Source organism: Garra rufa, chromosome 10, assembly GCF_049309525.1.
Source record: "Garra rufa chromosome 10, GarRuf1.0, whole genome shotgun sequence".
Classification (NCBI taxonomy): Eukaryota; Metazoa; Chordata; class Actinopteri; order Cypriniformes; family Cyprinidae; genus Garra; species Garra rufa.
The window spans coordinates 31,691,857-31,706,946 of record NC_133370.1 but is presented as its reverse complement, the minus strand read 5'-3'; the positions used below and the strand labels follow the sequence as shown (position 1 = coordinate 31,706,946).

The 15,090-nt window shown below is 41.2% G+C and overlaps 1 protein-coding gene across 2 annotated transcripts in view; it reads right to left on the bottom strand.

Moving 5' to 3' along the window:
- The window catches only part of abca4b (ATP-binding cassette, sub-family A (ABC1), member 4b), a 71,236-nt gene that overhangs the window by 34,642 nt on the left and 21,504 nt on the right, over positions 1-15,090 (bottom strand). For both annotated transcript variants that reach the window (XM_073849678.1, XM_073849677.1), the window contains exons 8-11: positions 6,153-6,393; positions 5,882-6,021; positions 4,545-4,661; positions 3,928-4,125 (exon numbers count right to left, since the gene is read on the bottom strand). In XM_073849678.1, the coding sequence (XP_073705779.1) occupies positions 3,928-4,125; positions 4,545-4,661; positions 5,882-6,021; positions 6,153-6,393 (696 nt within the window). The remainder of the gene's footprint in view (positions 1-3,927; positions 4,126-4,544; positions 4,662-5,881; positions 6,022-6,152; positions 6,394-15,090) is intronic.

The following is a 15,090-nucleotide window of genomic DNA, read 5'->3' as shown; positions in this document are numbered from 1 at the left end:
GTAACACCCCAAGCTAATTCCATTTTTAATAAGTTTGTAAAGGCTTAATTATGTTTTATTTTACAATTTTGTTCCTGACCATAAAAATAACTGTCTTAAAACAGCAATGTTGAATAGGGGTTGAATAATTCTGACATAGCTGTGTTATTAAAAAATCCTATAACTCAAAAACATTACATTATATATTGACATTATCACTTTTAATATGCCAGAAAATTGTTGTAGATGCAATTTGGTCCTGGATCTTCAGAAAGAGCAAAAATCATTTGTAAAGTACTGCCGTCTCTGGGTTTATTAGTGTTTAATAGTGTTTTAAGTAAATGAACGTTTCAGTCTTGAATGAATCAGCATTTTTGAATAAAAGTGAAGGATTGTTCTGCTGATGAATAAACTTGTATTTTTGAACAAAATAGTTAAGTAAACCATTGTTTCACTCTTGAATGAATCTGTTGAGTGAATGATTGTTTCACTGCTGAATGAATCAGCATTTTTGGACAAATCTTTTAATTGAATGTTTGTTTTGCTAATGGATGAATTAGTGTTTTTTAACAAATTTGTTAAGAAAATTATTGTTTTACTCTTGAACGAATCTGTTGAGTGAACAATTGTTTCACTGCTGAATGAATCAGCATTTTGGGACGAATCTGTCAAATGAATGATTGTTTTGTTCTTGAATGAATTAGTGTTTTTGAACAAATTTGTTAAGTAAATGATTGTTTCAGTTTTGAATGAATCTGTTGAATAAATGATGGTTTTGCTGCTGAATGAATCAGCGTTTTTGGACAAATTTGTCAAGTAAATGATTGTTTTGCTCCTGAGTGAATTGGTGTTTCTGAACAAAATTGTTACGTAAATGAATCATTTTTAAATGAATCTGTTGAGTGAATGATTGTTTTGCTGATGAATGAATCAGCGTTTTTGGACAAATCTGTCAAGTGAATGATTGTTTTTCTCCCGAATGAATCAGTGTTTTTGAACAAATTGGTTGACTGGTGTAACAGTCTAACTACAGAAAGAGTCACTCTACAATTCCCACAGCTAATGCACAGACTGACAGTCAATCTAGGATGTGCAAACACAACAGCCAATGAAATTCAAGGACTGGAACTAACAATGTTGTATAATAATGTGTGTGTGCACATTGGTATATACAAGTGTCACGTTTTCAAGAGCCGAAACAGTTCTCCATGTAGCAGGCCTCTCGTTCTCAAAACGCAGCAATGACATGGGAAAATCACAGAGTCTGTGTTGGCTCTTCACTGGAGGACTGCTGTACAATAGTTGAGTGAACGGCTCACTCTCACATCACATGCCATCGCACTAGAGGCGAGAGGCCTCCTACTTCATGTGCACCATATCTAATGGAGTCATTCACAGTAATGTACAATACCACCAGAGGTCCTGAACAAACAACTGAATAGAAAGATTCAATGGGACCCCCTGCAGGACTCACATGTTCTCAACACATTTCAATTGAAAAACACAACATTCACATTCAGAGACACTCAGCATGAGCTCGCAGTCTGAAAAACCACAAATAAACCAAAATTGAAACAGAGCAATTATATTTTTTTAGTAACCAATGGTCTCGTGGCTGTTCAAGGCAACATCTGAGCAGGGCTGAAGGGTGACAGCTATAGCTAATAGGCTAAATGGGTAAGGTTTGTTTGTAAAGCACTAAGGTTCACCGCTCAGATGGAGACAAAGACAGGCTGGGTCGCTCTATGATAGCCCTCTCCCACCATTGCCGTCCCACTCTAATCAATTTGCGGGAAGAGGCCTCCAGCTTACGGGACAGGGGCCGGTCATGGCTGGGGAGGTGAGGTAACAGAGTGAAGTTGAGTGATTTGCCCCTCTTGTTTCTCAATGAAGCCCCCGTCCACAAAAACAACACGGTGCTGGCAAAGGGTGGCTCTCCCACCCACTCCGCACTTAATCAAAGCCGCACAATAGAGGGGCCTGCATGCTGTTGACAGCTTGCTTGTTCTTTTCCCTTTCACCCATCTGGCCACGGTGGGCTCTATATAGCCGTGCTAAGTGGTCTTTCTTGTGGTGATGTGCTGAGAGCAATCAGCACTCCGCAGAATGAGAGCTGTGGTGCTCAGAGCTAAAGAGCCTCATTCTGTCAAGTGAGGAACGGCTAGGCTGGTTTGAAGAGATGCTCTACACAGGAGCATTGCTACACCTTGCTGAAAGGGCTGGAGCCCCGAACCTGGACTGAGCTGAAAGTTTTAGGGGCAAGGTTAAAGGATGTAAATTAATTTTGACTCTATTTATGGATTATTAAAGATATTTCCCAATATTAATATATTAAAGTGCTAAATAATATTTATTTCACTCCTTTACTTCCTTTCAGTCCTGCTTTCACAACAAACTCCATTGGTGCCTGTTTTGTTTCAGAATGAATCAGTTAAGCTAATGAATCTGTAGAGGGAATGGCTGTTTCACTCTTAAATAAATGGGTGTTTTTGAATGAATCTGTTGAATTAATTATTGTTTTGTTCCAGATTGAATAAGTTTTTTGAATGAATCAGTTGATTAACTACTGTTTTGTACCAAAATGAATCAGTGTTTTTGAAACAAATCTGTTGAATTAATTATTGATTTGTTCCAGATTGAATAAGTGTTTTGAATGAATCAGTTGATTAACTACTGTTTTGTTCCAAAATGAATCAGTGTTTTTGAAACAAATCTGTTGAATTAATTATTGATTTGTTCCAGATTGAATAAGTGTTTTGAATGAATCAGTTGATTAACTACTGTTTTGTTCCAAAATGAATCAGTGTTTTTGAAACAAATCTGTTGAGTAAATGTTTGTTTTGTTCCAGAATGAATAAGTGTTTTTAAATGAATCTGTTGAGTAAACAACTGTTTTGTTCAAGAATAAATAAGTGTTATTGAAACAAATCTGTTGAGTACATTTTTGTTTTGTTCTAGAATAAATACGTGTTTTTCAACAAATCTGTTGGGTAAATTATTGTTTTGAACTAGAATAAATCAGTGTTTTTGAATGAATCTGTTGAGTGAATTCTTGTTTTGTTCCAGAATGAATCACTGTTATTGAACAAATCTGCTAAATGAATTATTGTTTAGATCTAGAATTAATCAATGCTTTTTAACAAATCTGTTGAGCGAATTATTGTTTTATTCCACAACGAATGAGTGTTTTTGAAAGTCTTTTGAGTGTATTATTGTTTTGTTCCAGAATAAATCAGTGTTTTTGAATGAATCTGTTAAATGATTGTTTTATTCTAGCATGAATCAGTGTTTTTGAATTATTCAGTTGAAAGAATTATTTTGTTCCAGAATGAATCGGTGTTTTTGAATGAATCTGTTGAGTGATTTATTGTTTTGTTCTAGTATAAATCTGTTTTTTTAACAAATCTATTGAGTAAATTATTGTTTCACATAAATTAGTGTTTTTGAATCCGTTTGAATGAATTATTGTTTTGTTCTAGAATGAATCAATGATTTTGAATTAATCTGTTGAGTGAATTCTTGTTTTGTTCCAGAATGAATCACTGTTCTTGAACAAATCTGCTAAGTTAATTATTGTTTAGATCTAGAATGAATCAGTGCTTTTGAATGAATCTGTTGAGCAAGTGCTTTTTTTGCTTCTGTTTTTTTTTTTTTACAAAATGGTTTAATGAAAGACAGTGATTTTCAATGCTCCACCTGTGGAAGTGTCTGAAAAGCCGAAAAATGCTTAAATTAATTTCAAACAAGACACATTTGAATTCTGTTTTCATTTCATTCTAAATACTAAAACTTCATAAGATTTCATCTGGTTTGATTTTAAAGGAAACATGGTTGAGGTTGTTATAAGTATATTTATTTATAAATGCCAGTTGTTGTTGTTTGTTTATTTGTTTTGTCAGTTCTAACTAATTTTCCTTAAAGCTAAACTGAATTGACAGCTGCTCTTACCTCACTGTACTGGTTGAACATTCGAATAGCTTGATCAGCCAGTCTAAAGACATCTCTCCAGTCAAAGTTTGTCATGTTCATATCTCTGTCATGCTGTGGGCCATTGTGCAGGAAGTTAAGGATGTCTTTGGTTGAGAACTGTGTTTCTATAAGACGCCTGTCCAAAAAGTCCATCACAGTGGGGTTTCGAAGTGTGTCCTGCGGTGGGGTGGAAACAGAAAGAGACAGAGTGAAAACAGTTGTGCAGCTTAATTTTTTTTCTTTGATTATTTGAAATGTAAATCTTTGATATTTTCTGATCATTTCTTTGCTGTAACTTTTGATCAAAGTAATGCATTCTTGCAGAATTTCTTGAAAAAACTCTTACAGACCCCAAGCTTTTGAACTGTAGTGTATACAAATACAAAGACAATATTTAAGAATGGATTCACTTATAGATACCGTATCATAACAGATAATACAACATGACATCGTAATCCCATGAGAGATTACACAGAGACTAAAGGAGGACAGTGGATTGTATATTCAGGAGATTATTGGAATAATATGGCATGTGAAGGGATAAAGAGAGGTGTGTGTGCAAGTGTGTATGAGATGAAAAGAAACAGATATGTTACCCGTATCATGTTCATTTGGACGCTGCTCTGAAAGAATTCCCAGAGCTGTGGTCCCACCTCTTCCCAGACCTTCCCCATTTTCTGCAACCTCTCTAGCTCCTCAAAAGTAGTGTTGGCCTGGAGAAAACACACATGCACAAATTCATATGCAATGTAAGCGTCTCCATGTGTACAAGGCACCTTAACCGGTCTACAGGGATGCACGATAACCAAACAATTGACGCAGCAATCTTCCAGCTCACTGAAACAAAAACAATTATCTAGATCGAAAAATAAAAGTGTAGCCCTAACTTTTTTCATCAAATAAATGCATCCCTGATGAGAATTAAGGACTCCTTAAAGGACATTTTGAATAGTAGTATACAATATATAGTCAGTATACCCCTCACATTTAAGCAACCATTTTAGTATATCTTCTCAAGGGACAATACTATAGAAATGAAACTTGGATATATTTTAGAGTAGTCAATGTGTAGCTTGTATAGATGTATTGTCTCCTAAAATTACTCAACATACAGCCATTATCATCAAAATAGCTGGCAATAAACATAAGTACAGTGTAAGTGAACTTGTCTAAAGTGTCAATATATTGTGTTATCTGGCATTGCCTTAATCATCCTGGGCATGCAATTGACCAGAGCTTCACAGGTTGTTGTTGGGATCCTCTTCCACTTCCACTTCCAGAGCTGCTGGACGTTAGACACATGGTGCTTCTCCACTTTACGCTTGAGGATGCCCCACAGGTGCTTAATAGGGCTCAGGTCTGGAGACATACTTGGCCACCCCATCACCTTTACCTTCAGCTTCCTCAGCAAGGCAGTTGTCATCTTGGTGGTGTGTTTGGGATCATTATCATGTTGGAAAACTGCCGTTCGGTCTAATTTCGGGAGGAAAGGCATCATGTTCTGTTTCACAATGTACAGCACATAATGCAATCCATGTTTCCCTCAATGAACTGCAGCTCCCCAGTACCAGCAGCACTCATTCAGCCCCAGACCATGATGCTACCACCACCATGCTTGACTGTAGGCAAGACACAATTTTACTCCTCACCAGGGCATCGCCACACATGCTGGACACCATCTGAGCCAAACAAGTTTATCTTATAGTCTCATCAGACCACAGGACATGGTTCCAGTAATTCATGCTCTTGGACAGGTTGTCTTCAGCAAACTGTTTGTGGGCTTTGTTTTGCGAGCCAGCTTCAGATGAGGCTATATATACTAAAATGGTTGCTGAAATGTGAGGAGTTTACTCACTTTTGTGTGATACTGTATGATTTGATTGTCCATGGTTACAAGTGCATGTGTGAGAGTGGGTGGAAATTTGTATCTTACACTTTTTAATATCTTCCTGACAGCCGGGGAGTCTGGGGTGAACAGGATCTTCCCCATCACTAGAGGCTTCACTGAATTCCACATGATTTTCGTAACAGGGTTCGACTCCAGGTTCTGCATCAGTGCATTACAGAATGGAGCTGTGGGCCAAAGATAGAGTGAAAGAGAAAAAGAGCAAGAAATAGAAAGTGAAAAGGAGAAATTAAAACAATGTGAAAGTGAAAGAGTGAAAAAAAGAAATTAACAGGACAGACAAATCAACAGCTCTCACTTGCTGTCCTGTCATAGGTGTAGCTGTCGTGTCCTCTGGAGTTGTTGATGCCTAAGAAAGCCTTGTAGTTGTTGTCTTCATACCAGTTAAAGGAGAAGACCCGGGTAATCTCACCCTCAGGGTATCCGCAGAATAAATCCGACACAGTGGACATCAGCTGACTAAAGGATGAGGGACCCCCGTTCTGGAAGATGGAGTACAAGACCCGGATCAAGTCCTGGGAGCTGGGCCTCTCTGCAAGCTGTGAGAGGAAGGCATTTTAGTAAATGTAAATGTATACATTGGTTTTAAAAACAAACTCTACATAACAGCTACAGTACAGATTAATTTATGTATGGGCCTTAAACGTTTCAGGGCAGGACAGCTGGAGGAAGGCCAGATTTTCACCACAAAACATATGATCATCTTATAATGCTTTTTTGACCTTTCATTTTATGAGAAATAACGTCTGGGTTACGTATGTAACCTCTGTTCCCTGAGGACAGGGAACGAGACGCTGCATCCTGGTTCAGGACACTATGGGAACTGCCTTCAGCGTGACTGGTTCTGAAGCTCTTATAGAACAACAACAATGAACTTTGACCTTGGCCGGCGCCAGCCTATGACATCATCACAAGGCGTAACCCAGCCGTTCCCTTCCGGAGGGAACTCTACACTGCGTCCTGGTTCAGGACACTATGGGAACGATATACCAACGCCGCCATGCTGAGGAGTAAGTGAACAACTGACTGATTGAGGAGTCAAGAAGGAACATCACTCCCCACTACCAGCGAGAATCGCTTGGGCCGACATCACAGCTAGCTCGGCTACCCAAGCACGGAACTCCTAGGAGTGGAGGCCTGATTCTTCTAAGCGAGAGTAGGCCTAACTACACTCACCGCTAGAGAAAGTACCGAAGCTTACCCTTAAGTCTTCATATTCTGCGGGTGTTCTGAAGAGCGGAGGCTCCAGAAAGATTCTCTAAACGAGAGGAAGCCTGGCAACACTCTGTGCTTGCGGGGAACTCTGGGAGTGGAGGTCAAAGACCAAACTACACTCAACACTGGAGGTGATTCATGAGGCTCCAAGAACCTAAGCAATAGAACCACCTAAGTGGAGTTTCTCAGGAGAGTGGAGTGGAAGACTCTCTAGATGAGAGGAAGCCTAGCGACACTCGATCCTATAAATAGTGCTGTTTGGAAGTACTGGAAGCGGAGCTTCTGGAGAACGGAGGCTTCATAGAAGACTCTCTATATTGAGAGGAAGCCTGATAACGTTCAATCCACTAGCTCTAGGAGTGGAGGTCTCACACAAAACCTTTCGGTGAGGGGAGACCTGGCTACACTCACGCCTGGAAGTACTGGAAGCGGAGCTTCTGGAGAACGGAGGCTTCATAGAAGACTCTCTATATTGAGAGGAAGCCTGATAACGCTCAATCCTATGAGAAGCTCTTAAGAGTGGAGGTCTCAAACATAAACCCTTTTTGAGGGGAGACCTAACTACACTCACGCTTGTAAGTACAGAAGCGAAGCTTCTGGAGAACGGAGGCTTCATAGAAGACTCCCTAAAACGAGAGGAAACCTGACAATGCTCAATCCATCAGCTCTTAACCCTCTGGGGCCCGGGGGTGTTTTGGGGCCCTGAAGAAGTTTTGACATGCCTTGACATTTGTGCTTTTTTCAGTATGTTAAAAACATATTAATATCCTAAATCTAAATACATTGTATTTAGCACAAATTGGACTACAAAAATATGTAAGCAACATGAATGTACACTTTTAAGTTTTTGAGAAAACAATGTTTATGCGTGCATTTTGAAAAACTAAATTTTTGAAGTCACTGAAATAAGGTCATCTAACACATACAGAATATTTATTCTCGGGACTTTCGAGAATTGGATGTGGTAGGCTTGGTTTTTTTCTACCAAATGATGTGAAAATCATCTAGTTCACTTGTTTTCACAAAACAGTATATAGATTTAAATTTTTGAAGACACTTTTTGTTTAGAGTGGCTGTATGCGAGAAGGCGTGAATCATCATGAATAATGCTGTGATTTACACCTGAGAAGACAAAGACCTGCATAATGAGCCGCATAATGAGCCATTCAGTCGGATGTTGACTGAGAGGAAACAACAGAAAGAATAAAGGAAAAATGAAAGGACAAAATACATATATATTTAGTTTGAAGCGTATTTTGAATATATTTAACTATCACACAAAATAACTTGTCTTTCACTTGTGAGTGCAGTTAAACTTTTTATTAGGAACAAAAGTAATAAACACAGAAGTCAAGATGTCGAGGGTGCAATATCCAAATCACTTGCAGGAAACTTGAACACAGGAAAACGGGGAACAGCAGAAACTGCAAAGAAAACAAGTAGATGTGAGCAACACAATGATCTGACAAAGACAGAGCTAACATGGAGAAAACACATACACTACCAGCCAAACTTTTTTTAAGTGAGCAGTTTTTTTTACATAGTAAACCTATTTCACAAAATTAGATAATTATTTTTCTTTAAAAAAGTACCTTTGACTGGTAGTGTATAGCATAGGCGTATAACAGTTAGGTGCAAATAAAACAGTGTGAGATAAATACAGGTGTAAGGTTTGTAATGAAGTGATACAGGAGAAACCATACATCTTCTACCTTTCATACAGATTACTTAAAAAGAGAATAGTAGTTTTTTATTTGAATTGGTTTATGTAAAAGTAAACATTTCAAGCTTTCTACAAATAAATGCATTATGTCTGTGAGGCACGTAATCACTTAGATTTAGGTTTCATGCACGTTAGTTTCATTTATGTGTCTGTGAAAAGATATAACAGACAGTGAAGGCAGAGCGCGTGCCCTGACTGTTTTCTTATTTTCATAAAAGCACAGTGTATACAAATAAAAATATACCCTCTACAGTTTCGAATGATGTATTGGTTGTATTTGTACGATCAAAACTGACGGAGAATTTTACATTCTTTTCGGAGTTATTACAAAAGCGTGCCTCAAATGCGCCAGCGCGTTTTTCGACCAAAGTTGAAACATCCTGTCATCATGAGACATTTAGATGCAGTGAAATGAAACATACTTTATAATGTTTCACTTGCTGTAGTCAGGAAATACAGTTGGCAAAAAGTCTTAACTGGTAAAATGTGTGCACATTCTGTCACAGTAACAACTTACAAATATAAAAGAAAAAAACTTACTTGTGTAAATATCTCATCTGCTGGTTCACGCCATGTCTCATTTAATGTTCATCTTCTGAAGTAAGTTTTATTCCTGACAGCCCGTCTTCTTCCAGAAAGGACTAACTTGAAAGAAAAGAAACTGCTTTCTCCTTTGTTTACTGTGATGTGGGCGTCTACTTTTGGCGCGGCGCCCTCACGTGGACGATTTGAATATGAAAGACTGGAATCGCTCTTGGGCGTGATCTAATTAAAACTAATGAAGCAGACAAGAGAGACTGGACATCGTGTTGGTTTCTTACGGATTACTTTAACACAGAATATTTGATTTCAATAAACATAACTTTATTTGAAAGTATAGATATCAAGCTTTCTCTAGACATATTGCTCATGTCTCTGTGTTGTGTATTGGCTGAGTTATAGTCTATTTTAATGACGCGTTTCTGAATGAAGATCACGGAGATCAACGCGGCAGACAGCACACCCTTTTTGTTTTCTTTATTTTGTAAAATCACAATATTTTTTTGGTTTTGTGAGTATATACAAATAAAAGTAGACCCTTTACAGATTCGATTGATGTACTGCTTTTATCTGTACAATCAGAAATGACCGAGTAATTGAAGTTCCTTTTGGGAATCTGCCACAAAACGCGTATACGCGTGTTTGGACCCCAGGGGGTTAAGAGTGGAGGTCTCAAATAACCCTTCAGTGAGGGGAGACCTGGCTACACTCACGCCTGTAAGTACTGGAAGTGGAGCTTCTGGAGAACGGAGGCTTCATAGAAGACTCTCTAAAGTGAGAGGAAACCTCAATGCTCAATCCACCAGCTCTTAAGAGTGGAGGTCTCAAATAACCCTTCAGTGAGGGGAGACCTGGCTACACTCACGCTTGGAAGTACTAGAAGCGGAGCTTCTGGAGAACGGAGGCTTCATAGAGGACTCTCTTAAATGAGAGGAAACCTGACAACGCTCAATCCACCAGCTTTTAGGAGTGGAGGTCTCAAATAACCCTTCAGTGAGGGGAGACCTGGCTACACTCATGCTTGAAAGTACTGGAAGCGGAGCTTCTGGAGAACTGAGGCTTCATAGAAGACTCTCTATAATGAGAGGAAGCCTGACAACGCTCAATCCTACGAGAAGCTCTTAAGAGTGGAGGTCTCAGTATAATGACCCTCGGTGAGGGGAGACCTGGCTACACTCAACGCCTTTTTGGGAATAACAAGACTCACAGCAGGGCTCGCATGCTGAAAGCAGGGCTCTGTAGAGTGGAGGCTTCAAAAATGAATCTCTAAAGAGAGAGAAAAGCCTGACGACACTCAGTCTTGGTGAGTGGTAGTATCAGCACTCCACCAAGAATAGTTAGCGAGGCCAGGAAGGGGCCTATCAGCTGTCATGACTGTGAGAATGGGCCTAGTGAGCTCTTTCAGAGTGACGGTCAAACAACTCTCGCAGAGAGGAGACCCGAAACACCATGCTACCAGAAAGGAGTGTGAAAAACCAGAGGTTTTAGAACCAACTCTAGAATGGGAACGGAGCAGTACTGCGTAACCCATACCATACAGGATTTTAGAAAAGAACCCAACCCTTAGGGGGGATCTTTACTACTCATGTGGATTTTAGAAAGTGCCCAAAGACGTGCGTGTGCACTTACCACTTTATGTGGGTTTTAGGGAGTGCTCAAAGCTTTACATGAGTACTCACCACTACTGTGGATTAAAGGAGGTACCCAGGCTTTCTAGCGGGGGAAACCTAGTCATAGTGGTAGCAGTTTGCTCACAAGAGGCCTAATATTCCCTAGAGAGAGAAGCTCGAGAGTGGAGGTCTCAAATAACAACCCTCACTGAGGGGAGACCTGGCTACACTCAACGCTACAAGTACATAAACTCACCCGAGAGTCTACACATAGGACTCTATAGAGTGGAGGCTTCAAATGAATCTCTAGGGAGAGAAAAGCCTATACCAAAATAGTTAGCGAGACCTAACAGGGCCTACTAGCTATATACTGTGAGAATGTACTAGAAGCGGAGCTCTAAGGAGAGTGACGGCTGCAGCTAGATGGTTCTCACAGAGAGAACACATCTAAGAGCTCTCAGTCTAAGCCATAGGGAAGACTATGAGAGCCAGATCATCATCATAACGCCACAGGCGAGAGGAGACCTAATCAGCAGCACTCAAGAGTGGAGGCCTCTGCAGAAAGACTCTCATATTGAGAGGAAGCCTACAACACCCTGACAACGCTCACCGAGGCAGGAAAATCTAGGAGTGGAGGTCTTAAACAACACAACTCACTAACAATGAGGGGAGACCTACTACACTCAACCCCAATATAGTAATGAGGCTCAGTAAGCCTACATACTAAACTACCATCTGGACAGAGCTTTAAGCGCCTATACAGGGTTCAAAAGTGAACCCTGGAGGTCCAACACAGGGCTTTCGCCAAGGGAAGACCCGCCACAATACGCTTAGTGTAAAAGCGAGGCTCAAAGGAGTCTACAAGCTACTAGAACTGCCCAGTGCTGATAGAACTGTGAGAAATCGGCCTAAACATGAACCTCAAAAGAGGGACAATCTCCTCAGCGCAACTCTCAGAGAGAGGAGGCCTGAATAAAAATACTCACAGGGGGGGTTTACTAAACTTTCCTCTTCCTAAGAATTTAGAAGCAGAGCCCTGGGGAGTGTGGGCTTCAATGCACTGACTCATAAAGAGAGGCAGCCTACAACACTCAACCCAAGGTTGCTTACACTATAGGATGGGTGGAGATCTCACCCAAATCTCCCGGTCTTTACACTCAAATATAGAGTGGAGTCTCTGCCAGACTCTTACCACGGGACGGGGAGTCTGCCACACCCAGTAGGTGTGTAAACATGCATATGCAGGTATATATAATGCCTAAGCCGAGCTCAAAAACAGCGGAGGCTTCAAAGGATAACTCTCAGAATGAGAGGAAGCCTGACAACGCTTAACCCCTACCGGAGTTATTTACGAGTGGAGGTCTCGGTACACTACCTCACAAACGAGGGAAGACCTGGCTACACTCGACACTTAGGGACCTTAGAAGCTCAAATACTAAAGTCTCACCCAAGCGGAGCTGGTAGACAAAGAATACGTACATATACATATATACACAACCACATATATGTCAGTTCATGTACCGGGCCAACGGATTGAGTTTATCAACCTATCATCAGCCCAGCCCCAGAGTCTTATGGGGGAAAAAGGGCAGGCGGCCGCACGACGTGAGGGAGAAGGGAGAGAATCGTTTCCCTACGATCACTTCTCCCATAACGCACATCACGTCTCCTCTGAGACCTACCCCTCCCAGGAGGAGGGTCTCGAGTGGCCACACAAACCGCCTGGTCCTGCCTCCAGCCTGCAGGCCAGGAGGGGCCAGGCTCCCCCTGCGTTAGGGTGGGGATGAAGACCGGTGAGGAATAACAGACTCAAAGGATCTATTAGCCGCTGAGCACGCCTCCGCCTCCCTGAATTAGTCGATCATCGTATCGGATGTACAGAATAATTCGGGAGGCGAGACTGGCGCATCGAGGAGAAAGCACTCATCTTTCTCCCCGATGTCTGCCAAATTCACCTACAAAACTGTGGTGTGAAACAGCTCAGCCATCTCCACGGGTCTTCATCCTCTAGCAGATCAGCCTGGTACGCCTGCAACACTGCCACTGCGTGCAGGCAGCACCAGCCTGACCCGCTGCCGCGTATGCCCTCAGCGTCGACGCCACCCCTGTCGAGAGGCAGCAAGCATATCCTAAGGCGATGGCATCGACGCCCTGCCATACTCACGCACTCACTCTGCACCAGCACAACTAACATGCTGATTTAGGTGAGTGCGGCTGAATATGGTTTATCCCATGCCCTCCCGATCCTATTATAGATCAGGAAGGAATGGGATGTACATGGGGACTGGTCTGTTATGGCCAGGGTGAAATTGCTCATATAAACTGCTATGAGCAACCTCCCCCTGCATGTGCTTTCACCGCAGATCGAGCAGACCGCAGCGCGGCTCATAACAGACAACAGCTCATCATACGTGGGGCAGGCAGGCTGTGAGAGCTCAGAAAATCACTTTTCGCCCATAACAGCCACATCCTGCTCACCTGGCTAAAACCAGTAGAGCACTTGCTGCTGTATCAAAGGATGTCAAAGAATAATACATCCTTCGCCCGCAGCTCGCCCTCAACAGCGGCTGACGAGCGTGAGAGATTACACATCTCTCAACTCGTGTACGCGCTTCATCTGTAACCACCTCGGGCTCGTTCTCCGTGCAGCCTCGGCTGTAACGGGACCCGAGCCACGTAGGGCAGATAAATGTCCCAATTCCCTCGGGAAAGGGGACAAACGAGAGCGGAGTTTCCTTAGAGAGAAACTCTCACGATGAACGCGCTCTGCACTCTCAAGAACGGAGCGCGCGTGCTCTCACCCAAACACATAACAAATAGGCTGCGCACGTCATCTGGTGTCAGATTTCTCTGACACGGATCCGCACGCTTTCTGAACTGTTTACTCTAGGAATCATCATTCTACTCACACTTAGAACAAGGTAAGTCTGAAGGACAAAAAGATGGTTGATGTATTCACAAGCGCCCTTTTATACTGGTAGGCGCCTTGTGATGATGTCATAGGCTGGCGTCGGCCAAGGTCAAAGTTCATTGTTGTTGTTCTATAAGAGCTTCAGAACCGGTCACGCTGAAGGCAGTTCCCATAGTGTCCTGAACCAGGACGCAGCGTAGAGTTCCCTCCGGAAGGGAACAACTTGAACATTCTGCTGAACATCTCCTTTAGTGATTCAAAGAACAAAAGACATACAGTAGCCTCCACTAATATTGACACCCTTGGTAAATATGAGCAAAGACTGCTGTGAAAATAAATCTGCATTGTTTATCTTTTTGATCTTATATTCAAAAAATGTACAAAATTCTAACCTATCAATAAAGTAAAACAAGTGAAAGTGGGGGGAAACTCACATTATGAAATACATGTTTTTCTCCAATGCATGTTGGCCACAAATATTGGCAACCCCAGAAATTCTCATGAGTAAATTCTCTGAAGTATATTCCTGTTCATATTTACATTTTGTTTAGCACGCCAGGGTGACTAGGATTGAAAATAAGCATGAAATTGTCCATGAATTCCCTTAATTGTCTATCACAAGGAGTAAAACCAAGGAATATATTTGTGATGTGAGATTGTTGAGTTTCACAAACTAGAAAGTGGCTGTAAGAAAATAGCTAAAGCATTGAAAATCCTCATTTCCAATCAACTAAAGGTTTTACAAATCTGCCTTAAAGAGGACATGTGTCTATAACATCCTAACGCATGGTGAGGAAGAGAGTTTGAGTGGCCAAAGACTCAAAGCTGGAGAATTCCAGAGATTAGTTGAGTCTTTGAGAAAGCCTAAGAAAAATCAGTCAATCAATCAAACAGCCTCTACATCATCACATTGTTTGGGAAGGATTCAAGAAAAATCCTCCTCACGCTTCCAAAAATAAACTCTAGTATATTTAGTTGTGTAGTTGGCTTCTATAGTCAGATGAAACTAAAAAAAAGCTTTTTTGGTACCAGATGAATATACTGGTGGATATTTTAGTGGATCTTTTAAAAAAATAATTCTGCCAGAGGTCCTGCACATCTTGTTCAGATACATGGCATCATGGATTCTGGAATCAAATGCCAACAGATGAACAAATCTAAACCTGACTGCTTCTGTTAGAAATCTTATAATAGGCTGTGTGGTTCAGACCAAAGACCCAAAACAAACAAGTCAACA